Below are 25,698 nucleotides of genomic sequence, written 5' to 3' on the forward strand. Positions count from 1 at the left end.
CCAGTGACTGAGCCTGACTATCACAACCCTTTGCCCCATACTTGAAAACAATTGGCCTGGGCCAGCTGCAGAAGGTCCAGATATATGCAGATTAGAGGACCAGGGAAAGAATGATGGATCTTTTTAAAAGGAAGGATGTGAATTTCAGGAAATAAAGGGGCATGGTAGCCCAGGATGGATGGTGTAGGATGTAAGAGTGGACAGAGTCCAGGGCTAGGAAAGAATCTAAAGGGGATTTAAGGGAAAGTGGAAAAGAGAATAAACAAGCAGGGCTTAAGTCTTCAAACCATTGATTTGTATAATAATAGGTAACACTTACCAGATGTTTACTGTGTGCCAGGCACTGTTTGTAGAACTTGGAGGATATCTCATGGTCCCACAGTATGACTGTTCCTGCCCATTTGGGCCACCCATCCCTGACTTTTATTTTTTTGCTTATTGAGATGTGACTCTGAGTGGCCCTTGTGAATGACATTCACATCCACAGATGTGGACTGATGCTTGAAGGTAAAATGTCCCTTTTAGCCTCACGTGTGTGTGAATAAGCCTCATACTTAATCTCTAGCTAACGGAGCCTTGCTGGAGAAGGCGTGTCACTGGGGTGGGACCTTGGGGTGTTTCAGTCCACCCCCCCCCCCGTGTGTTCAGAGCTGGCTAACTCTTGCTGCCTCCTCTCAGATGATGTGACTAGATGTGATGTCCTGCTGTCTGTCCACTCTGTATGCCCTAACATGATGAAATGAAACTTCCCCTCAAAACCGTGAGCTGAAACAAATCCTGTCCTTCAGTAAGCTTCTTCTGGTGAGATGTGTTTTTTCCAGCAATGAGAAAGTAAGTGCTGCATAGACATTTACCATGTGACTCGCCTTTGCCAAACATGTGAGTGGATATCAGATATACCATGGTCCAGAAGCAGCTTTGAAACACATTTTCACCAGAATTCTGTTCTTTCCCTCTGCTTCAAGAATAACATGTTTGGCCCGGAGGGATGGCTTAGCAGTTAAGGCACTTGCCTGAGAAGCCAAAGGACCCAGGTTTGGTTCCCCAGTACCCATGTAAGCCAGATGCACAAGGTGGCACATGCATCTGGAGTTTGTTTGCAATGGTTGGAGGCCCTGGCATGCTCATTCTCTTTCTCTGCCTCCTTCTGTCACCAATAAATAAATAAAAATAAAATATATTAAATTTATTTATTTATTTTAGAGAGAGAGTGAGTGAGCAAGTGAGAGAGAGGAAGAGAGAGAGGAAGAGAGAGAATGGGTGCACCAGGGCCTCCAGCCACTTCAAGTGAACTCCAGATGCATGCTGCATGCTGCATGCACTCCCTTGTGCATCTGGATTATGTGGGTCCTGGAAAATTGAATCTAGTTCCTTTGACTTTGCAGGCAAGCACCTGAACCACTAAGCAATCCTCCCAGCCCATATGTATGTGTGTGTGCATATATATATATATGGAGAGAGAGAGAGAGATTGAGAGAGAGAGAGAGAGAGAGAGAGAGAGAGGGAGAGAGAAACATGTCCCAAGAAGAGGCTGCTCCTTCAGCCTGGGAACTACACTGAGAGACACGTAGGTCAGAGTCCTGTGAGCCCACCACAGCCACACAGTCCCACATTGCATTTGAGAGAGGACAATGTTCTTATGGTGCTGCCATTTCGGGTGGTATTGCCCAAGTAAAGCTATACTTCCTGCCCACTTTGAGATACGGGGGCCGTTATTACCCTCATCTTACTTACGTGGAAATGGAGGCAAATACCTTGCCCAGTGTAGGATCCAGTTTGACCTACTCACGGGCATCTTGACTGTAACCACCATGCTGCATACCAGGTGACCTGGCGGTCACAAGCCCTCTACAACAAAGCTATGAAGACAGTCAGCCAGCCAGGCATGCTTGTTGGGGCTCACGCACTCCCAGCCCCGTTTCTTCACTGATGCCGGGCATACTGATGGTTTGGGGGAGAGGCCTGCACATTCCGGCTGGTTGTGGCCTACCTCTGTCTAGCCTAGTGTATAGACCTTTTACACCTGTTTGGGGTATGGGGATCCTCTTGCCTTGCTGCCAACCAAATCGTGCTTCTGTCTGCAAGTCCATATTACATGACATTTTGTGCTCTCCAGGGTCTGTGTGTCTTCCTGTGTCTCATGGAACCTTCTACCTTTGATGCTCATACACCATGACCAAGTTCTGTGAAACACCCCAAAGTCCCACATTTCGAGGGGGCAGGCTTTGGAGTCCAAGTGTGGGATTGCATGTTGTTTTTAAGCAAACTTAAGTTATTGCACATGGTCACACATGGCCTTAAAAGCATGCAGGAAGGCTAGAGAGGTGGCTGAGCAGTTAAGGCGTTTGCCTGCAAAGTGTAAGGACGTAGGTTCTACTCCCCAGAGCCCATGTAAGCCAGCTGCACAAGGTGGCGCATGCACACAAGGTGGCGCATGCGCACAAGGTGGCACAGACATCTGGAGTTCATTTACTGTGGCTAAGGCCATGACATGCCAATTCTCAGACTCACCCCGCTCTCTCTCACTCTCTTGCTCTTCCTCTCTGTCATAAATAAGAAAAAGCATACAGAAGGGGGTAGGTGTTGGGGTGCTGCTAAGTAGCCCAGGGATTTGCTTCTTTCTCGGGAAAGCAGCAAGTTTCTCTGGGGAACTGCCCAGCAGGGGTCACTGTTCCTCTGAGTTGGTTGGCATTTGAAAGGCTCAGAAGTATCCTAGCTAGACAGCTTCCCCGGCTTAGGGTTTTCTTCCCTGGACTGAGTTCCTTTGCATGTGTGTGCAGGCATGCCCTCAGGCGCGTACTCACACGCACACATACACACATGCATGCACACAAACAGAGACAGGCTCTACTTCAGAGAACGTTGCTGCTCCACAGGGCAGGGGCGACAGGGCCAGTCAAGCGCAGTAACCTGAGTGGGGGATCTCCCATAAAGCAGACCTCGCAGCAGGGGTCCCTGAACAAGAAATGGCTTTGTCCAATAAGCGGAGACTTTGCTTTGTTTCCTTTGGGCTCTCTGGAAAAGGAAACCCCCGGGAATTCCCATTCTTGGGCCTGCACACTACCTCCCTGTTATGGCCCCACAGGAGGAAGCAGAGCCCCGCCCTGCGACCCGTGAAGACTCCAGGCACGTCGACAGCTGGCTCACGCCCAGACAACTGCAGCTCACGAGGCCTAAATATAGTGCGCGCATCTGGCTGTTTTTTTACGCTTGGAGCTGTTTGGCTCTGACCCACCAGCTCTCCTGCCTGCTCATCACTGAGGGATAGAGGGGCTCAGGGCTTTCTCCTCAGATTGCACTGGATAAGGACTTGCCCCTGTCTGCTCTGCAGCGCAGGGTGCCCATGCCTACACACGGGCACATTTGGCCGAGTCCCAGGCCCTCCACAAATAACCCGAGCACAGTGCATAAACCTGTAAATCTTGCTTCTCTGGGATAAGGGTACAGGTGTGTCCTGGGAGAATGGCTTTATTTTGACACTGAGGTCTTTAATCCATTCTCTGGTAAACATGCCAAGCAGGCAGCATATGGTTATCGCTGCAGAAAAACAAGCTGTGTTTTGATCCCCTTCTGGTCATTTGTTCTGGACAAACAAGTCTGTTTTTCCTGAGCCCAGTTCTTTTGCAATCGCGATTTCATCTTGGGCTGTTTATTGTTCTCGCTGGCCTCTGAGGGCCGGGCCGGCCCTGTAGACAGCACTTTCTGACTTCAGGTTTAGGTAGTTCATTATATGCGGTACCAGGAAGTACATGAGAAATACCACCACTGTATGGAGTAGGTGATCTGGTGTTGGGGTGCCCTGGACCAGCCAGCTTTCCAACAGCCTCTGAAGAGCTAATGCGGATTTGTGAACCCTTTCGATGGTTGCAGAAGAGACCAGTTTACTCTTCTTTTCAACAGAGCTTTTCTTCTCATTAGAACATTCAGGAATTAGTTCTGCTAGTGTCCATTTCAAAAGTGACACTTACCTAAAACTGCCTTAAATAATATTTCAAGGGCTGGAGAGATGGCTTAGTGGTTAAGCGCTTGCCTGTGAAGCCTAAGGACCCCGGTTCAAGGCTCGGTTCCCCAGGTCCCACGTTAGCCAGATGCACAAGGGGGCGCACGCGTCTGGAGTTCGTTTGCAGAGGCTGGAAGCCCTGGCACGCCCATTCTCTCTCTCTCCCTCTATCTGTCTTTCTCTCTGTGTCTGTTGCTCTCAAATAAATAAAAAATTAAAAAAATATTAAAAAAATATATTTCAATAGCCATGAAAACCAAGTCACCTGGCTGGCATTCCCCATTTGGTTTCCTATGTCAGTGGCTTCACCAGAGTTGGGCCCCTGACCTGCTTCTGGGCTGGCAGGCGGCTCTTGGCCTGAAATACCAAATACCTTTTCTTTATTCATCTGCTCAAGATCAGTCCGCCTTCCCAGGAGCTTAGCTGGCTCCCCCGTGTCTGCCTGCTTCTCCTGATGAGGAGATACCAGGGTTTCATCTTTGTCTCTCCACGGCCCGGCATAGGCCCCTGCATAAAATAGTCAGGCCGCTTAGTTCTGCTGAACAATGGGCATACAGAAGTCCTACACCTGACGTTGTAAATATAAGAAAGAAGAAAAGGAATTGGGAGCTACGGTTTCATTTCTGTTCTCTCCCGAGCCCCCCATGGGAAGAGATTCCTTGTGTACTTCTGGCGCTAAAATCCTGCAAGTCAGGGTGACTCGGGTCACTTGCAGACCCATCACCAGTGACTCCTTCTCTATGTTAAGGGCATGGGAGTCTTGCATCAGGCCCCATGCCACTCCCCAGGTCATGAGTGGAAGTACAGGAGCCCTGTCAATGTCAAGGGCAGTTGCTTGTCCATCCAACCTCAGCTTTTCATACCGCAGAGTAAGAGCTCCCAAGATTACAGCAAGGAGTCAGGGTTAGACGCCGGAGGAAAAAAAAGAAAAGGAAAGTATGACGCTCGTGTCAGACCTTTATTGAACACCTAAGAAACTCTACTGCCAAAGGAGGCAAGAGGGCTCAGCCAGACTGTCCCTGGTAGATGTGCGTCTCTGAAGATGGGGCTGGGGTCTGGAGACTCCTGGTGTGACAGACACATCGACCTTGACCAGTGGCCCCACACTGCATGACCGTTCCCCAGCGCTGCTGTTTTCAGGGTTCCATAAGCAGCTCCCACATGCACAAAAGACGGGACTCTTCTCTTTGTAAGCCTTTATTATTATTCTGTTTAAATCCACTGTCCACAGACCTCAGCAGCCAGAGAACTTGGTCTTTCGATTATTCCGTTAGACACCCCCGCATGACTGTTATAAATTGTTGCATAGTTTTGCAAAAGCTTGCTCATTCATTCCAGACATTCTTGATCAGTCGACAAACACAAGTTGTTCAGTATTTGGCTCCAGAGAATTCAAAGCTCTTTGTCCCCAAACAGACCTTTCTCCTCGTTCTGAGGCTATGATAGGAAGCACTGCCCACCAGAGAGGAGCCAAGCTCAGAGAAGACAAAAAACACACAGGCATCCACAGGTCAGTGGAGACTGCAGCTGAGCACTGCCCTCCGGAGCGGCCACCAGCCAGAATTCTTTCAGTGCTTTGTGATCAGCTCCCTAGCTCTGTTATATTGGCATGCTTCTTGCAGCCAGCTCCTTTTAAGCATTCTCACTGAGAAGTTAAGGCTGATTTCTGTAGAGAGAATGGTGGGATTTTTGGTAGTCGTATTCCTGACTTAATCTCTGGCCTCAGGGTGGGGGTCCGACTAGCGATGAAAGGAGGCTTGGGGGCACCATGGTGAAGTGGTGGTGTGCTGCTGTTCTCTCCAGCAGAGTTCCTGAGGCGGGGATGGGAGTGTGAAGCAAGGGCAGGATCTTGTGGTTCATGTGGATGAGGAGGACAGAAGCTTGTGGCCAGGTAGGGATTCTGGAACAGGCCCCGGGCAAGCAGGTGAAGCCCATCTTTCAGGGGATGGAGAGATAAAAAAGACTGGCCATGTCACTGAGCCATACAACATGGCTATGATCACAGTTTGGGGGCCATCTGTTGCCTAGGCCAGCCTCATACATAGACCCTAACTGGTGAGTTCCTGGCTCCTCAGGCCTGGGTCTGCTTCGTGTTCATGCTCACTAGGGAGCCAAGGCTAGATGCACGATGCTGTGGACATGGGTGCTAGGTTCCTTAGGCAGTGGCCATCTATCAGTGACCAGTCAGGGCCGGGCCCCTAGAACTCCATGTACATTTGCTGGCGCAGATGTCAGAAGAGGCAGGTGCTGGGCAGCTACTTGGCCTCCACCAGCTGCTCCAGGCGCTGCAGCATTGTCAGACGCAGGGCTTGGAACCTACAGGGAGAAAAACCCAAAGGGGCTCACTAAGGGTGGAGGGACAGGGAGATGACCAGAGGGAGTGCACAGATGGCTGGCCTGGGAGACCACTGCTCCTAACTGGCTAATCTCTCTCAGGAGGAGGAGAGGAAGGGTCTCTCCTTGTAGGGGCGTGGTCAGCAGGGCTGCCAGTGTACAGCCCTGTGGTAGGGGGTATGGAGGGGTGGACAGGGCCTTATAGCAGGCGTCAGTAGGGCTGTCTTCCAGCCCAGGCTCTGCAAATAACACGAGCTGCAACCTTCCTCAGCCTGGGCCTCAGATTCCTTTCTGCACACTGGATAGACTCACCAGGTGATTCCTTGGGCCCTTCCAGCTCTTAAACCCTATAGCGGCCTGAGTCCTTGGGTAGTTCCCTCTAGGGTCTGTACTGAATCTCTCTGTCAAGCTCCACTGTACAGAAAGAAGTTTGTGGGTGGATGTGGCTTTCTAAGACCCATGTAGCCAGAAGCCAGAGGCCAAACCAGTTCCTACTCCCAAGCCTTCACAGTGCAGTGGCCTGTCCTTGCCTTCCCTGGCCTTGACGAATGGTCTCCTCATGTTCTGCTCCATGCCGCACCTCACTGAGGCACGGAAAGATCACCAGGACCATCAATCAGCCTGGCTAACCTCACATGGTGGGTCCTTGCATAGCTTCCTTGGTGGCCCCTGCTCCCCTCTCCATTGTACTGGTCCCTTGAGAACCATAACTGGAGCTGGAGTTCTACTCATCACTGGTTTCCATGGACATGGAATTCCTGCCATTGCAAAAGGCACTGTACCTGGCAGGCCCCTGTCTGGGGCTGCTTTTCCAGACTTGGGTAACCAGAACTCAAAAACCTGACCTAGTGCCCACCTTTTCTGCCATTTCCTGAAACTTGAGTCCTCCTCTGCTGGGGAGGATGCTCAAGCTGGGCTGTGCCTGCCCTCCATGTTTCAAAGGTTGACATCTCAAAATGCTGAGAGTACCCAGCCAGGGCAGGAGGGTGATGCAGGGAACCAGAGCTGGCAGGTCTCTCCTTCCTATAGGGCTCCCTGGTGCTTATGCATGGGAGGAGCCAGCTTGCCTGTCTGGGCACAGCTGTGTCCCTTAATGGTCAGGACCCATGACTGGCTGATTGAGTGCTGCTTACTTCATGGTCAGTTTGATTATTTCTCTCTCCTCCTCTTCTTTTAACTTTTCAACAAAACTGTCCAGCACCGGCATTTCAAATTTAATGTACTGGGCGACCTAGAAAATCCAAGAACATTTAAATGTGCTTTAAATTAGAAGCCTAAGGTGTGATTTCCTTTTCCTCGTGGCTGCAAGTCCTGTATCCACTGAAGCTTCCCCTCTTCCCACCCTGCCCCCAGCGCTGGCTCCGTTCTGTGTGATGGGGGAATGGGAACTGTTCTTATCTTAAAGGCAACTATTCTCCCTGGGAGGAAACACTGAGCTGAATATTAGGAAAAGCAGCATTGTCTCACTGAGTTCTTGGGGGAGTGGCAGGGGGAGTGGGACACCACACTGTTTTCTAACAATGAAGTGAAACTACAAGCCTTGGGAAGAGGCTGAGGAAGATAGTCACCAGGCCTTCTTTCTCCCTAGGGTCCAGACCCTATTCTGGGCAGAAGGAGGAAACATGTTCACTGTGTGACCATCGGCTTAGCATCTCCTGCCCTTGCAGAGACCCGAGTCGGCCCAAGTTCAAGAGCCCTTGTATGAGCCTTGAACGCAATGACAACAAAATATGCTCCAATGGAGGAAAAAGTCTTAACTTGCTTGTGAGGAAAACGACAGAGCTGATTTGCTAGGACCCCAGTTCTTTTCCCTAAAGCCAGTTCTGGAGCTGGGAGTCACTGACAGGACAGACAGATGTGAGGCCCCAGGAGATACTGCCCAACAGGTCTTTGACCAAGGTCCCCTTCAGAGCCCTCACGAGCCCCAAAATTGCCTCCCAGTCTCTCCCTGTAGAGCAGGCCACCATCCCCACCTCGGCCCCACTCACATCATGGGGGACTTCCTCACTCAAGTCGGCCTCCATCAGAAAGATCTTGACAATTTTCTCACAGGGCCCATGCAGGATTCTGGAAATCAGTGGGTACTCACAGTCCTTTAATTTTATCTGCTCTGAAATAAAAGGCAATTAAAAAAATGTGTGGGATATTAGAATCATCCAGGACAGGAGATAATACAAAGCGAATGTGCCAGAACCCAGGGATCTGATACCTCAAGAGATGTGTGATCCCACTGAAGGGCTGAAGAGCTGCTCCCCGCCCCCGCCACATCTGATGTCAAGGCAACTTAGAAACAAGATACCAGAATAGCTCTTTACCCACCCCATACTTGCCTAAAAGCAGGACATAAATTTGCCAAGGCATCCCCTCCCATTTCTACAAGGGACAGTAGTCACCAGACATCACTCTTGTCCCTTCTTAGCCCAGAGACGGCAGCAGAGGGACCTGCAGAGTGAGCGCTGCTAAAATTTGCCTTCATGAGCTCTGGATCTTTGTGATCCCTATTCACAGCCGTTCCCCCTTCCCTCTCCACTCCTCTGAAAGCTGCTTTTCTTGCCAAGACACACCCTTCAAAGATTCATCCCTGGGAGCTTTGATGGGCATGTGTGATGGCTCTTTCACAAGACCCACATGGTCTTGCGGACCTATTAATTTCTAGGCATGCCCAAGTAGAGGGAAAGGGTTTTCCCTCTCTTACAGTGCCACTCAGCAAAGGTGCAGCTCAGACAGAATGAGGGCAAAGTGGGCAGAAGGAAAAGCATAGCTGAGGCGCAGGAGCAGATCAGTTACAGGGCACTGGTGCCCAGGTGCCGTGGAGGAACCCGCAGCTTTGATAGCAGTGGCTCCAGGTTGTGGCCACTGGGGTGAACCCTTACCTTCCTGTCTGAGCCACCCCTGAGCTGGGGAATGGCTATTCCATAGGCAGAGGCTGGAGACGGTATTTCCCACACTGTTTTGGTGGAATTCCCAGAATGCAAGGGAGTTTGGGGTGGGAAGGACAGTGCCTGGAGGAGGCCCAACATGGGACAAGGAAAGAAGGGCAGGTGGCCAACAAGACTGCCAGCCCAGGGCCCTCAGGGAGCCTTTCCACACAAACAGTGGATGCTGGCACTTACCCCCTGACTCATGGACGATGTACAGCGCAAACTCACTAGGGCCATCCTCCACCTGCACAGGCAAACACAGGAAAGAAGACCGTAGCCTGTTGAGAACCATCTCTCCCCTTTGCCTAAGATTCCAGGGCCATCCACTTAGCAGAGGGAATCCCGGTGGGTTCTTTGAAGGAGCCAGGTCAGCCAACCCCAGCGTTTCCAGTCCACGTCCCGCCCCCAAGACAGCATCCCAGGCAAAGTGAGACTTACCCGGAACTTGTTCAGCAGGAGTGTGAGCACCTGCTGGGTGGTCATGGTACTATTGACCCGCACATTGGTCACGGATCCATAGGCAGGAGTGAACACGGAGGTCTGTGTGGGGGAGGAAGATAGCTCAGGGCTCAGGCCCAGAGAGCTTCGCCAACACAACGGCACTGAGCAGACCCCTGAAACAGGGGACCAGCTCTGGGAACACCTGCCGCTGCCCGTTCCCACACACCTACGCCCAAGAACTTTGTTCCTAGACCTGGGGGTGGGGGGAGGGCGCTCAGGGAATGGTAACAGTGTGTCCTCACAGAAGACTAAGGAAGATGCCTGATATCTTCCACATCCATCAGAGACAGCTCTCTGGATACCCAGGTCCTGGAAGTAATATCCTGGGATGGGGAGAGTGGAGCGCTCCTTCCCTCTTTCTATTGACTGAAATCAACAAGCGTCTGTTGACTTGTGAATAGATCTGCCCAGGTCTGGACGCTCCTCCACAAGCGCCCAGTGGTGCCCAGCAGAGCTCCTTAAGTCACAGTGTGGAGCTTCCTCCCAGGCCTCTTTCTTCTCTGCCATTCCCCACACCGCTGTCCACACACACCACCTGGTACAGCACCCTGAATTTCAAAGTGGTCTGGCCTGGCTTCCTTGCCATAAAGTCCCACCTTGGTCTTTCTACCTCTCTCACTCCAAAGTCGACCTACTGAAATATAATCTGCCTAAGGAGAAGATGCCAATGTGAGCGCCACCTTTTCTTTTAAAATTTTTTTGTTTATTTTTATTTATTTATTTGAGAGCAACAGGCAGGGAGAGAAAGAGAGAGACAGAGACAGAGAGAGAATGGGTGCGCCAGGGCCTCCAGCCACTGCAAATGAACTCCAGATGCATGTGCCCCCTCGTGCATCTGGCTAACGTGGGTCCTGGGGAATCGAACCTCGAACCGGGGTCCTTAGGCTTCACAGGCAAGTGCTTAACCACTAGGCCATCTCTCCAGCCCGAGAGCCACCTTTTCAAAGCAGGGTTCTAGTTCAGAATACTCAAGGCTTCCCTTGGCCTCTATGATTCCACGAGGAGCTCCTCTCGCTGTGAGGGACATTTGATGCCAGGAGGCCCTACAAGCACTCTATTCCAGCCCACGCCAGGTTCTTCACAGTTTTTATTTACTTTTCGATTTCTTTTCTTTTTTTTTTTTTCGAGCAGGGTCTGTCCACAATATCTCACTGGAGTTTGCTATGTAGATTGGGCCAGCCTCAAACTTGTGACTCTCTTGCCTTTGCCTACGAAGTGCTGGGTGGCAGATATATATCACCACACTCGGCTATTTTAGAGAGGGTCTCACCATGTAGCTCAGACTGGTGTGGTACTTACTATGTAATCTGGGTTGGCTTCAAACTCAAGTTCTTCCTGCTTCAGCCTCCTGAGTGCTAAGATTATAGGTGAGAACCACCAGGTCCAACAGATTGTGTATATGATGTATATGTATGCATATATATATATATGGTGTATGTGAGAGAGAGAGAGATTGAACCCCAGAGGCAAGCAAGTATTTGTGATCATGGAGGTATAGTACATCTCTAGTCTATTGTTTGTGAGCCTTTTCGTTTTTGGAGGCAGAGTCTTGCTATGTGGCCCTGAATTAGCTATGTAGCCCAGGCTGGCCTCACACTTGTAATTCTCCTGTTTCTGCCTCAAAAGTACTGGGGCACTTGGATTACAAATTTGTACTACCATTCCTGGCTTCTTTGCAAATGTTTTTTTTGCCTGTTTAGATTTTTTTTAAGATAGATTCTCATGTGTCCCAAGCTGGACTTGAACTTTCTAGGTAGCTGTAGAGAACTTTGAACTCATGTGTCATCAGGCCTGGTTATGTGGGGCTGGGAACCGAATCCAGGATCTCATTCCTATCAGGTAAGCACTCTGCCAACTGAGCTACATCCTCAGCCCCACAAAGGTTTTGTATGAGGGGGCATATTATGTTTTTTCAGGTGTTTTGCCTTTTCCTGTGACACATCATACGGTGGTCCCCACTTAGGATGCTATATTCATGAGTTTTCAACTTTATGATGGTGCAGAAGAAGCACGCTTTTAGCATAAACCACATTTCAATTCTGAATTTGAATGCTTTCCCACGGGCTAGCAATAAGCAGCAGTGCGCTTCTCTCAGTGCTGGGCAGAAACAGTGATCACAGTGCCCAGTTGGCCACATGACCACATGGGAAACAACATCTACGATGCGCTGTGCTGCAGAGTGATGCTATTCTGTAGTTTGGGTGTATTCGATACAGTTCTGCCTTACGTTTTCAACTTACGATGGGTGTGCTGGTTTGAATGTAAAATGTCCCCCATGGTCTCATGTGTTTGTGATTAAGGATCACGCTTAACCCCAGCTGGTGGAGCCTTTGGGGACTAGAGCCTTGCTGGAGGGGGTGTGTCACTACATAGGGGGGACAGATTTTATAGTCCAGCCGCGCTTGCCTGTACGGCAAGACCACTCTCCCTACTCCCTCCCTGCTGCTGAGGAGATGCAACACCCAGGTGTCTGCTCCCACCATGGTGAAACTTCCCCTCAGAAAGCTGGAGAGATGGCTTAGCTGTTAAGGCATGTGCCTGCGAAGCCAAAGGACCTTGGTTCAATTCCCCAGGACCTATGTAAGCTAGATGCACAAGGGGGCGCATGCGTCTAGAGTTCGTTTGCAGTGGCTGGAGGCCCTGGCGTGCCCATTCTTTCTCTCCCTCTCTCTGCCTCTTTCTCTCTTAAGTAAATAAGTAAAAATAAAGTTTTTTGTTTTTTTTTTTTAAAAAGAACTTTAAAAAACTGTAAGCCAACATAAACCCTTTCTTTTCCATCATCTCCTTAGGTGTTCTGTCCCAGGCAAGTGCTATGATGGGTTTATCAGGACACAATCTCATTGTAAGTCAAAGAGTTCCTGTGAACAAAATTGACAAGGCTTAATAAGTCCTTCATGAACACTAGCCACACATTGAACTTGCAAAGCGTTTTTACATACACTTTTTGATTGAATTCTAATAACAGCCCTGTACCTATTTCTCTTTAGTGAGAAAGGAAACAGGATTGGGGCGGGGATTAAATAGCTGGTCACAGTCACCCATTTAGAAAGAAAGGACAGTGACTAAGGATTCTGCAAAAGGACACTGGGTTATATATTACGCAGGAAGCAGGCTTGGGCCTTCTGATTCAAAGAAACAGAAAAGAAGTTGCCAGGCTACTTCAGGGAGATGAAAAGTCTTTGTCAACAAGACTGTTTATTCTGCATGAAACCGACTCACTCCAAGTGGGAACAAAGGTCCCTCGGGCTGCTTTCTCATCTCAGCAGGCCATAATGAGCCCAAGAGGCCAGCACAAGGCAATGGGAATGGTTACAGCATCTGACTGGGCCTGCTAGTAAAAAACCATGACTGTAAATCATAACAGTTTGGGAAAGCAATGAAGTGATGTACTCCGGCGCAGTTCTAAGAAATAAAACTTGGAACCGATTCCCTAGGGAGCTGATGCCCGGGATTCTTTTGTAAGCTGTTGTCAGTGGCTCGAGTTTCCAAGAATGTTGCTTGTGTATAGATGTCAAAGTGAAAAAGAAGGTTTATGTTTTGTTTTAGCCAGCGTCTCACTTTGTGGTCCGGGCTGTCCTCAAACTCATGATCCACATCTTTCTAGTGCTAACATTATAGGACCTTTGCATAGTGTTTCTCTTTGGGGGTCTTCCCCTCACATAGGTGTGAACCAACTGTCCAAAAATGTCTGAAACACAGCTGACTGGAAGGATTTATCCACATTCCCCAGGTAAATCTGCTCTTTGGGTAACAGGCTGAGGCCGGTTTGTGTCTGGTGAGCAGCTTCTGGGGAGGGAGATGCTTTACATGTGAGTGAAAGCTGTGATTGACTAAAAGAAAGTTGAATATGCTAAATCAACTTCTCAGAGATCTAGGAGACACCAGAGTGGCCGATGTGCCAGACAGAGCTAAATCCCACTATTAGATGGCAAAGGGGTTCTCTCTCTCTCAATATCTTGCAAGCTCTCATATCGAACTGGACAGAACCTAATTGTACACGTCTTTAAAAGTGTCTGAAAAATTCCTTGAAGCAGCACATCAGGATTGACTCAAACGCTAACTCTTGGTGCTTGGCACTTCGCAGGCTAAATTCCTCTGAACAAGGTTTAAAGGGTGCTCAGGTCACATGGACTTGGTGGCTAGTGCACACCCGTATACTCAAGCTCCATTTAACATCAACCCTGTCCATTCCTTTGTGCCTTGAAGAGACTCAACTTTTCAACAGTACTGGATTTTTCTTGGTTTAGCAAAGGAAACGTTGCATGATTTATGAGCTCCTGCCGCAGGCCTTAGTGAAGGCGGTAAAGGAGGTGGTGGGATTAAAGCAAGATCTCTTCATCTCACTAAGCTGAAATCTTTATTCCAAAGCCTAGGGTACCCCCCAAGAGTGGCTTCGGTGATCCCTGGAAAGCTTGTCTAGGCTGCTTGCTCCTTCAGATCTGACCCCTTAACCTCACTTCACTACTCCGTCCCATGAGTCACCTTCTGTTTAGAAGGGCAGCTGCTCCAAGTGGAAGCCACCCTGTTCACTGCCCAGAACAGCAGGATATGGCCGGTCACAGGACACTCTCCACACGGCCTCTCCCAGAGGGCCACTCGTTCCATTTATAGTAACAATCAACTTCTCTTTTAACAGTTCCGTTTGTTTATGGAATGAGGTAATCAGGGGAAGGTGATCTTTCCCTGAGGTCAATACAATGCATACTTGGACAAAAGGCTGGGTGCTGGGAACACAGAGCTGCCCAGTTTCTCGGAGAAAAAAACAAAAGTGCCCCTGGGCACACCTCAGCTACTGGGCTTAACTCATCCAGCAAGAGAGACAGCTGGGTACATGCTATTCCCATGGAATGACCCATCCGGCTTGTGTAGAAACTAGAAATGAGCTCATTGAGAGAGAGAGAGAGAGAGAGAGAGAGTGCACCAGGACCCCTAGCCACTGGAAAAGAATTCCAGATGCATGTACCACTTGGTCCATCCAGCTTTACGTGGGTACTTGGGAATCAAACCCAGGTCATTAGGCTTTGCAGGCAAGTTCTTTAACCACTGAGTCATCTCTCCAGCTCCCCAAGAACTTAAAAAATATATATATATTTATTTATTAGCAGAGGGATAGAGAGAGAGGGAGAGAAAGAGAGTATGGGGGCACCAAGGCCTCTTGCCACTGCATATGAATTCCAGATGCACGTATCACTTTGCATCTGGTCTTATGTGGGTACTGGGGAATTGAACCAAGGCCAGCAGATTTTGCAAGAAAGTGCCTTTAACCACTGAGCAATCTTCCCAGCTCAAGACAGGAACTTTAAACAGTGTTCTAAGTCTCAGCTGGGTTTAGTGTTAGTAGCTTTACCTATAAGTATTTGATAAAATTATTAGTAGCTTTTTACATGAATCAGGCTATCATGGGGCAAGAAAAACTCTGTTAAGCTAGCTGTTCAAAGCTATGGCCCATTTAAAATTGTCTCCATTCCCATTGTTTTCTCATTTGAAGGCAAAATTCACTCTTCTATAAAACACCAAAAAAAAAAAAAAAAAAGAAAGCAAGAAAGAGAGAGAGAAAGAGAAAGAAGAAGAAGAAGAAAAAAAGAAGAAATGGGCTCATTAAAGATAAACTTGACATTATTGTCTACCTAGAACCTACTTGCCCCAAATCTGTAGCACTTGAAGGAGGATGGATGGATGGTGGCTTGGGGTGGCAAATCACTGGCTGTAAATGGAGACATTATGCTAATGTGACTTTGGGGAAGATATTCCTTCACATGAGCCTTCAGCATACTGGGTGACAACTGTGTCCTTGAAGACTACTGGATAAACGGACCGATGCTAAGTGTTATGAAAGCTGCTTGTCTGTGCAAGGAACCACTTCAGGCCCAGGACAGGCTGGGTGGAGACATCACCTTGTGGTTATAAAAGTGCCCGTTGATGGAGAACCGGTGTCGTCGGAGCCGCTGGGCTTCACTGGGCGCTCGGGACTTGGGCCTCCTCTGGATCATACAGCTGGCGTCACTCTTGGTTCGCATAAGCTGCGGCACCTCCTCATCCTCTGCTTGGGGTCCTGCAGAGAGAAATGGGTAAGAAGATGGCAGATATGAAGGATGGTGACAACAGATGCTGTGGCATTGTCTGCTGGGTTTGTGGGGCTCCCTGGAGCCCAATCGTCACACCACAGTGTAGCATGAGGTGCTGTTAACTGTGTTCATGGGTTGGAAGCTGGGACAGACCTGCGTCATAATGTCACAGTGTGTCCATGGCGCCCATGTGGTATGTGGCCATTCCAGCGCTGTTTTCCCGGTACGCACTCTGGGACAGGTCCTGAACGTAGTTCTTTTTAAGATTTTATTTGTATTTATTTATTAAAATCAGAGGGAGAGAGTGAGTGAGAATGGGTGCGCCAGGGCATCTAGCCACTGCAAACGAACTCCGGACACATGAGCCTCTATGTGCATCTGGCTTACTGTGGGACCTGGAGAGTTGAACCTTGGGCTTTGCAGGCCTGCACCTTAACCACTAAGCCATCTCTCCAGCCCCTGAACATCGTTCGAAGGGAACGGGTACAAAAATGGCAGGCAACAGGTGCCGATTCTGGAACGGAGCATGAGAATGTGGTCCTGGAGGCTGGAGACAGAGGCCACTGTGCTCTCTGCTGAGGCTCCTTCTTTGGGTAGTGCAGGGCAGTCAGGGTGATACTTCGACAAGCCCCTGCTTCCTTTCCCATAATGGAACCAAAGAACCAAGGCTAAGTTCCTCCCCTTAGTCGGGAGTTTCACATCAGGCTTTACGTGGTGCTGGGGAACTGAAAAGCAAAGTGAGTGCTTTTAACTGCTAAGCTATCTTTCCATCCCCGAGTGGTATTTACAAGGATCTCTCCTAAGAAAACGCTCTTGGCCATTCCACAGCTGTCCTTCAGAGACTGTGCTAGAAGGCCACGGCCCACGGCCCACCCTCTCCATGACAGGGTCAAGGGTTCTCTTGGGCTCTGTTTACCTGGCGAGTCTTTAGAACTGTTGGTCATGTTCACAAGTGGAGCACTGGGCTTTTCAGCAGCGGCCCCACCATCCTGGGATGGAGCCTCCTTTCTGCAAAGAGAGGAGCAAGGTGTTCAAAGTGGCTGCTGGCAGAGGAAGTTAACTCAGGCCAATAAAGAAGGTCACTGCTTTTGGCGGCAGGACTCAGGCAAGAAGAGGTGCAGGAGTGTAGGGGACAGAGGAGTGACCTTTTCTTTTTGAGAGAGAAAGAGGCAGAGAGAGAGAGAGTGAGGGAGAGAGAGAAAGAGAGAGAGAATGGGTGCACCAGGGCCTCTAGCCACTGCAAACGAACTCCAGATACATGCCCCACCTTGTGCATTTGGTTTACATGGGTCCTGCAGAATCAAACTGAGGTCCTTGGGCTTTACAGGCAAACGCCTTAACCGCTAAGCCATCTCTGCAGCCCCAGGAGTGAATGTTTAACAGTAAAAGAAAAGCTTCCTATGGTAACTTCTGGAAGGACTGGGACTCTGGCCCTGCAGACAGGAGGAGCTCTGCTGGGCTGTGTCATAGCTCATACAGATGGCCGGCACCGGTGCGTTTCTGGGCATCAGGCTTAGCCAGGTTGGTGTCTGCACAGCTGCATGCCGAGCAGGCATTTGGGGCTTCTCAAAGACATGGCAGGGAGTTAGACAAGGCAGCCCCGAGGGTCCAACTGCCAGGTCTCTTGGCAGGATCAATCCAGGAAGGGAACCTTGGCAGCCAATGCTGGGCTGGAGAAGGAGCGGTTGTGATGGGAGAAACTGTGAAGTGCAGAGGAGCTGGGGAGAATCAGACAGGAGGGTGCTGGGGAGCTCACCAGTGGCCGTTCGGATAGCTGATGGCACCTGTGTCTGTTTTGGCATACAAGAGGGAACGTGGATCACACTTTCAGCCTCTCTGAAGAGTCTGTATGCGCTAAGGCCGTGTAGCTCAATACTTTGTGCAAGTGACCAGAGTCACCTGGGGATATGTACTGATGCGTCAGCATGCTAAGTGCCGCCCGTGTATCTACTTCATCTGCGTGTATTTCTTAAAATGATTTATTTATTTCTTTGAGAAAGAGAAAGACAGACAGACAACGAGAGTAGATGTGGGCACACCAGGGCTTTCTGCCACTGCAAATGAACTCCAGACACATACGCCACTTAGTGCACTTGCCTTATGTAGGTACTGGGGAATCAAACCTGGGCGGTCAAGCTTTCAAAGTAAGCACTTTTAACTGCTGAATCGTCTCCCCAGACATGCATGTGCTTTTTTTATTTCTAATTTTTAAAATATTTTATTTTTATTTATTTATTTGAGAAATAGATACAGAAATAGTCAGGGAGAGAGAGAGAGAGAATGGGTGCACCAGGGTCTCCAGCCACTGCAAATGAACTCCAGATGCATGCACCCCTTATGCATCTGGCTTTCATGGGTCCTGGGGAGTCAAACCTGGGTCCTTTGGCTATTCAGGCAAGCACCTTAACTGCTAAGCCATCTCTCCAGCTCCTCCCTTTTTTTAAAGACAGCATCTCACTATGCAATTCAGTTCTGTCTCATGCTCACAATCCTCCTGCCTCAGTCTACTGAGTGCTCGAAATTCATGCATGCACCACCATGCTCATCTTACCCTCACATTTGGAGGGGGCATTACTACATGCAGAAATAAGCAAAGCTCGGACTGTTTAGAAGACAAAAATGTCCACAAAACAGCAGGACAGGTACGGACCCATATCATTCTGACTGGATGTTCTCCTGATGGTAAAAGAAATTTGACCTTAAATTCTGATAAATTTATAAAAAATAAAATCTGCAGTGGAATAAAATCAGAGTAGGAGGTATGTGAATTCTTAATCCTCCCTCCCAAGGAAGTACTTATAAATAGGAGCACAGTTCAGTGGAAGAGCACTTGACCCTTGATCCAACCACCAGCACTGCACGATGAAGGTGATGGGAACGGGACTGTTTATTAGGAAGGAGGGAGAGAAGGAGAGAGGGAGAGACAGGGAGAGAGGCCATCTGCATGTCACCCTAGATAAGGTGGTCTGGACGTTGGGGTGGGTATGGTCTGGGAGGACTGAGGCAGCCACTGGAGCATGTGTGGTGGTTTGAATTTGTGGTCTGTCAATACACTCCGAGAAAGAGAGACAGAGATAGAGATAGAGATAGAGAGAGAGAGAGAGAGAGAGAGAGAGAGAGAGAGAGAGAGAGAGAAAGAGAGACAGAGAGAGAGAGAAAAGGGAGAAAGAGAAAAAGAATGGGTGTGCCAGGGCCTTCAGTAGCTTCAAAAAGCTCCAGACGTGTGTGCCCCTCCCCATGCACATGTGTGACACTGTGTGCTTGCGTCACTGCGTCTGGCTTACATGGGACCTGGAGATTTGAACATGAGTTCTTAGGCTTCACAGGCAAGCGCCTTAACCGCTAAGCCACCTCTCCAGCCCTTAAATGTTCTGTTAAAGCTGTAACTTGGATTTCCAGCTGTCTGGATGGAAGAGCCGTCACTGTGGGCATCGGATCCTGGGGTCCAGCCCTAGGGTGCTATTGGGGGTGGGTCTGAGTTCCAGCCTAAGGCATGCAGAGTGCTGGGGCTCTGCCTGGTGTTCCAAGAGCGTGCTTGCTTTTGGGGGTGCCAGTGGGGGGCTCCTTCATGGATCTGCGTGTATGTGTGAAAGGTGACCAGCTTCGTCCACCACTATGGAACTTCCCCTGGGCCTGCGAGCCTGCAGTAAATCCCTTCCTCCCACAAACAGCGTCTGGCCTGGAGGTTCATCCCAGCAACATGAAGCTGACTGTGACAGCGTGACACAGTGGTTGGGCTCTGTCCCCATGCATGTGTCCTACACGGCAGCAGGGCATCCATCCTGAGCCTGAGGGCACCCTGTGTGTACCCCAGAGTGGAGCTTAGATGGGAAGCTACCATGGAGACCCTGGCCCTACCCACTTCGCCAGGCACTCACAGGGGCCCACCGGGCCGTTCAGGCATCCATGAGGCTGAGGGCAGGTGGACTCGCTCCCGATCATCCTGCATCTGGAGCCGGATGGGCCGTCTGAGTCCCCAGGCAATGTTGAGGAGCCCCTCGATGATCAAAACCCCTTCCTCCTGTGGGGCCCACATAGGTCAGTAAGTCTCCTCCAAAGGAACAATGGCCCTCAGGGTTGTTGCTTACCCTCTGTGTGCCAGCCCCGTGCCCAAGAATGGGACACTTAGCAGAGAAGACCCCAAACACTTTTATTCCCCAGAGAAGAGCCACAGCTTGTACGTGCTCCTGAGCATGAGGCCAGTGCGGGCTGCGAAGAAGCCTGAGGCATTTCTTCTATGGCTTAGCCCCCGCCGGGCAGGGCCAGGGGCAGCACAGAGCTGCTGAGTCAGGTGTCCCTTAGGACACAGCGGCGGTCTGGCAGGCACGTCCACACGGCAGGGGAGGAAGTACATCCCAGGGAAGTACAGCCCTGCGACCTGTGCCTCTCAGGGCACCGTGCCCATGCTGCGCCAGGAAAGGGATCTCACGCCACGGGGTCCCACTTGACCGCATGCTCTCCAGGGCAGGGGCCACCGCTCCAGCTAGGGCCCAGTTTAACCTCCCCCTACCCCCCCAGAATCCCAAGCAACTCTGCCCCTTGTTGACTGGTGCTGCTTTGCTGAGCACTTCTGGGACGTGTCCAGCTCCGTGCCCCACCACCAGTATTTCTGCAATAGTTCTCGAACCGGGACCCCAGCCCGTCTCGCTTTTCTTAGGCCTGCACTTTCTTCCCCTAACCACCTACCCCTGGTTAACAGGCGCCTCACCTGTCTCTGGATCAAATCCTTCATTTCCTCGGCTCTGGGTCTCTGACTTGTTTTAGCCTTCTGTCTCTGAGGAACTACTCTAGGTTCTCTGCATCCAAATGATCACTCCCTGAGTAGGGGTACCATCAGAAAACCTGCCCCCCAATAGATTTAGGAGCTTATTAAAACTTCTTGGGCCATGCGTCCTGGCACACACCTTTAATCCCAGTACTCGGGAGGCAGAGGTAGGAGAATCGCCATGAGTTCGAGGCCACTGTAAGAATACAGATTGAATTTGTGGTCAGCCTAGGCTAGAGTGAAACCCTACCTCCAAAAACCAAACAAACAGCAAACAAAAACCAACAACAACAACAACAACACTTCTTGGATTTCCAGGCACCTGGCTGGAGGTATAGTCACTGGGCGGATCTTAGGGTCTAGCCCCAAGGTGTGGTTGTGGAATTGAAACTTCCATCTAAAGATATGCAAAGTGCCTGGAGTTTCTGAAGTGTGTTTGCGGCTTTTCTCTTTTGGGCTTGTGGCTTCTCTCTCTCTGCTTGGACCTCTCAAAGCAGGAGGGCCAGCCTTCTTCTGCCATTATGGAACTTCTGCTGGATCTGTAAGCTTCAACAAATACCCCTTCCTCCATGACTGTGCCTGGTCTGGAAGTTCATCTCAGACAACCTGAAGCTGTCTGCTTACTACAGCACCCACTATCAGAGCACCCACTGATAAGTTGATCGCCTTCTTCTCTGGGAAACGCACTACTACAGAGGTTATGACTGTGTCTATTGCTGTTTTTTTTTTTGTTGTTGTTGTTTTTCGAGGTAGGGTCTCACTTTAGCTCAGGCTGACCTGGAATTCACTATGGAGTCTCAGGGTGGCCTTGAACTCACGGTGATCCTCCTACCTCTGCCTCCCGAGTGCTGGGATTAAAGGCGTGCACCACCACGCCCGGCTCTATTGCTGTTTTCTGTGCCATACGTAGTCACTGGCACACAGTAGGGCCACATATCTGGTTAACAGTCAATAAGCAAATTCTCCTCTGAAAGCACTTCATCTGGGATGTTGCGAAACCAGGATCCAGACCCCTAGCAGGCTGCCTCCTGGGTCCTGGTACAAAGTGGTTTGCTTTACCTTTGAACAGGCCCAGAGAGCCTCCAGGCTGGGGCCCTGCATGACTGATGTGTCATCAGAGCCACTTGAGGGCTTGGCCTGTCCTGGCCTTATGCGTGCAGGCTCAAGACTCAGCAAAAGTAGCACAAGGCCAGGGTCTCATGGGATCAAAGGGCACTCACTGGAGTAAACTTCGTAGTGGGGAAGACTATTAGGCGGAAGAGGCAGAGCCTGGGACTGCCTATGAGGGGCCTTGTGGGGCTCCCTGACTCCAAGGACCCACTATGTGGTCTCTGATCTCCACTCACAGTGAGGCTGTACCAGTCCAGGAGACGTGACCACCCCAAGCCTGCCCTGCGGTGTAAATGTTCTCTGGCCTCCCACAGGCACAGCCACAAGCTGGCTCCCAGCCCTGGGCCAGGCCCCGCCTTCGAAGCTGTTTTCCTCACAGCCTTCCTAAGCACTGCTATTTTTGGCCCTCGTGACAGTAATTGATGGCTGGAGGAAAGGTATAAAAGGAGCCAGCAGGCTTCAAGATCTGCCAGACTGGGCCAGGGAAGAAGTGCTCAGCTGCGGAGGCGCGCCTCCTCCCAGAGACGGACCGCTGAACAAGGGCTCCCGCTGCCGGACCCGAGCTTCCTTTGACTGGTCAATCTCCTGGTTCCAACAGCCTGTCTGCCTTCCCTACCTCTCCTCGGCTACAGGTAAGAGAAGCAACTGTCTGATTTGAGACAAAAACACAGGGGCTGGTTTATCTTTGAGGGCATTGCTCAGCTTGGGTTTTGACAGCCTGAACAGTGGGTAGAGTCCAGGGCAGCAGTACAATGATACTAAAAAGACTGCAGGGGGCTTTGTGCTCCTCAGAGCGTGACAGCTGTGAGTTCAGATGCTTCCTTCAAGTCCCCTGTCAGGGCCTCTTCATCTCCCTGCCCTATGTATGGGTTAAGTGGAGGTCTGGAGAGGGGGACATGGCCCATGGTCTCCAGGTCACTAAAAGGCAGATCCTGATTCTATGCTTGGGTGTCCTTTGACTGCACACTAAATGCAGTGGGATTCTCTTTTCTGTGCACATTCTTAAATCACACTTAAGATTAAGTGTGATTTAAGAATGTCTTACGCACTTAGTCTTAAGCACCTAGTCTTAAGCACTTAATCTTAAGCACGAAGGGATTTGAAGTCAGCAGCAAAGATGAGTCCAGGAGTCTCAGATCTGCCGATTCCACACTGCTCTCTGGACCACTGGGTCTTGGGGAGCCTCTCTGATGAGTAAGAGAATGTAAGTGGAGTTTCAGGGTAGCATGGTGGCCCCTCACCATCTGCCTTCTATTGGCCAACAGGTTGACGCCTTTGCTCCATCGGTAACAATGAGATCCCGGCTTTTGCTGTCTGTGGCCCACCTGCCCACGATTCGGGAGACTTCAGAGGAGATCCTCCCTGGGGGAGCTGGGCAGGAGCCCCCAGCCTCTCCTAGCTTGGATGACTATGTCAGGTCTATCTGTCAGCTGGCGCAGCCCACCTCTGTACTGGACAAGGTCACAGTCAGGGGTCGACCCAACAGAGCCCATCGGCCTGCCCAGACCACGGAGAAGAGAAGTGGGGCTTCATCCCTACGAAACAGTAACCCTTGCTCCAGTGGCCAGCAACCCACACTGCCCTCTGCTGGCATTGATGACCCCCTGGCTTGGCTCTTTGGGGCATCACAGGAACAGCAACTAAATGGAAGGGACGTGGCCATGAGATCGGGCCCCTCTGGTGGCCACTGCGGTGCACATAGACAGACGGACAGCGGCAAGGCCAGAGAGAGGCTCTGCGAAGCCCGGATGCCTGATTGCTCTCTGGCAAGACCATCACAAGACAAGCGCCCCACCTCCAACCCCAAAAGCTGGACTTCCGCACGGACCTGCCGGGCCTCTGCCTGCGGCCCCCGCCCAAGCAGCATCCTCAGAAGTCTCTACTTGCATCTCCCTGTCATCCATGAACTCTGACCCCTCCCCAATAAAGTCTTTTGTAAACAGCATGCTGGGTCCATGTGGTCTCCCCAACCCGTCTCCTGTGGTGGACACCCGCCCTGACAGGTCTCTGGAAGAGCCATGCTCCTCCTCCAGGGGCTGCATATGTGCTATGGCGTTTCTCAGTGACAGCCCTCCTCTTAGTGAGCCACCTCCATGACGACACCTAACGGATGTCATTTGCCAGGCTGATCTGATAGTGAATTGCATGTTATGTTCTGGGTGGCTATCGAAATCACAGGTGGGGAAACCCAGGGTTGCGGGGGGGGGGGGGAGGGATGTCTCAGCTCCCTCAAGGCTTCTAAGCAAGGCCCTGGCTGGCCTCCTTCAGACGAATTTTATGAGGCCCAAACAAAAAATGTGGGTTCTCTGCAAATGTGCTGCTGTATTTTTGGAAGGATTCTCCCCTAGGTACCCCGGGCACCTGCTAGCCGCAGCACACAAGTCTTGTGGCATTGTAAAGTACACTCAGGGCCCAAGCGGAATATGCACCATGCAGCCTTCAAGGTGCCATGAGCTTGGGCCCACTAGCCCGTGGTCCCTAGCCAGGGCTTTACTGCAAGGTTGGGAGCCCACTTACAGGCACTCAGTAGGAAGTAGTCCAGCTCTCTTGCATCAAACAAGTCAGATGTCTTCAGGCTTAGTAGCTAGCTCTGTGTCCCCACAGCCCAGAGAACCTTGGTTCCCGCCAGCAACTAGTGATGATGGGGAACTGGGAGGGAAGGGTTTCCTTCCTTAGAGGGGTGGGGATGGCCTCAGCAAAGGAACCACGGGACTAAGGGCTTTCTCCCTTTTGCTGGGCTGGAACCAGCTAAACCTGGCCAGGATAGAAGGGTCCCAGAGAGGGGGGAGAAGCATAGAGCTTCACACAGCCTGGCTCCCACTGCCTGAGTCTCCCTGGCCTCTGCTCGGTGAACTCTCAACCTATTCCCTTCTGTGCACGTTTGCATGTTTGTGTGGCTTTGTGTGTATTTTCTGAGGGGGCAGAATGCAAGCCACACGCTGAAGGGAAATGTTTCAGACAAGTGTCTTGTTAAGTCTCCTTATCTGCAAGATGACCCCACTACAGGGCTTGGGAAAGCTGGGCAAATGGACCCGGAGAAAGGAGAGGCAGGAGCTGACCCCACTACAGGGCTTGGGAAAGCTGGGCAAATGGACCCGGAGAAAGGAGAGGCAGGAGCATGCACACGTGTCCGCATCAGTCATACGCTGGCTGTGTTGCCTCACTTATCTCAAACCTGGGTTCTCTGGCCTTCCATGAATACTGTGGGGAAAACCTTTAACCAGTAACAGACCCAGACACGGTGGGGAGGGCTGACCTACTGGGTGGGGGTCTAGCTGGTGACCAGCTGGCCCAGCCTCACTGGGAACCTTCTGCAAAGTAACAAGCCCTGGGCCAGAAAGGGAGAGACTTGGCAACCTGGCGAAGATGTGAAAGATGCCTTGAGAACGTGCCCTGTCCTGCTTCATCCCACCTCCTCCAATCCAGTAAAGAGCTGGGGAAGGCAGTCCCCCAAGTTGCTAAGGACAGAACAGCCTAGGTGGCACTTTACAGCTCAAAAGTAGAAGTGCTCATGACCCACTCCTCACTCCAGGGTGGAGTGGTCTTCAAGGCCTTAGAAGGGGGACGATGAGACATGGAGACTGTGGACAAGGAGTTCATTCCGTTTCTCAAGTTGCTCGGGAGGTATAGGGCGTTCACAACTGGGCTGGGTGTGGTGTGTGCTCATGGCCACTAGGGGGAGCCTGCAGGCCCACTGTGAGCTCAGTATCGGGCCAAATGGGTGAGAACTGTGGAGCATTCGCCCTGGCTGGTGGTGATGGGGTGGGGGTGTCATTCTCTCTCATGTTTACACTTAAGAGTGCAAGATTTACACGCCACCATTTCCGTGTAGTTAATTTTTCTACTGGAACACGACTCACGCTGGTTAAAGATGCCATCTTCAAAAGGCACTTCCTGTTCTGAGCTGTTCACGCTTTTCATTGCAATACAAGCAAAATTATCCCAAAGGCACGTTTCACAGGAAAGGAAGCCAGAGAGAAATCTCTCCCTCTAGCACTTGGC

The 25,698-nt window shown here is 50.7% G+C and overlaps 2 protein-coding genes across 3 annotated transcripts in view; one reads left to right on the forward strand and one right to left on the reverse strand.

Annotated features, from left to right (window-relative positions):
- Positions 1-4,939: 4,939 nt before the first annotated feature.
- The window catches only part of Rassf4 (Ras association domain family member 4), a 45,919-nt gene continuing 25,160 nt past the window's right edge, over positions 4,940-25,698 (reverse strand). The window contains exons 4-11 of one of the 2 annotated variants that reach the window (XM_004658057.2): positions 19,700-19,842; positions 16,738-16,829; positions 15,651-15,808; positions 9,694-9,795; positions 9,448-9,499; positions 8,323-8,444; positions 7,468-7,565; positions 4,940-6,316 (exon numbers count right to left, since the gene is read on the reverse strand). In XM_004658057.2, the coding sequence (XP_004658114.2) occupies positions 6,256-6,316; positions 7,468-7,565; positions 8,323-8,444; positions 9,448-9,499; positions 9,694-9,795; positions 15,651-15,808; positions 16,738-16,829; positions 19,700-19,842 (828 nt within the window). In that variant the 3' untranslated portion in view covers positions 4,940-6,255. The remainder of the gene's footprint in view (positions 6,317-7,467; positions 7,566-8,322; positions 8,445-9,447; positions 9,500-9,693; positions 9,796-15,650; positions 15,809-16,737; positions 16,830-19,699; positions 19,843-25,698) is intronic. The other variant, XM_045137451.1, reaches the window with a different exon arrangement.
- Positions 22,121-23,639, forward strand: Depp1 (DEPP1 autophagy regulator). The gene is made up of 2 exons (XM_004658056.2): positions 22,121-22,328; positions 22,962-23,639. Exon 2 carries the CDS (start codon positions 22,989-22,991, stop codon positions 23,607-23,609), a length of 621 nt encoding a protein of 206 aa, XP_004658113.2. The 5' UTR covers positions 22,121-22,328; positions 22,962-22,988; the 3' UTR covers positions 23,610-23,639.

The sequence above is a fragment of the Jaculus jaculus genome, chromosome 18 (assembly GCF_020740685.1).
Source record: "Jaculus jaculus isolate mJacJac1 chromosome 18, mJacJac1.mat.Y.cur, whole genome shotgun sequence".
Lineage (NCBI taxonomy): Eukaryota > Metazoa > Chordata > Mammalia > Rodentia > Dipodidae > Jaculus > Jaculus jaculus.

What these genes read in the sequence shown, in the direction of transcription:
- Depp1 (XM_004658056.2), top strand. Translation starts at nt 22,989, where the DNA reads ATGAGATCCCGGCTTTTGCTGTCTGTGGCCCACCTGCCCACGATTCGG.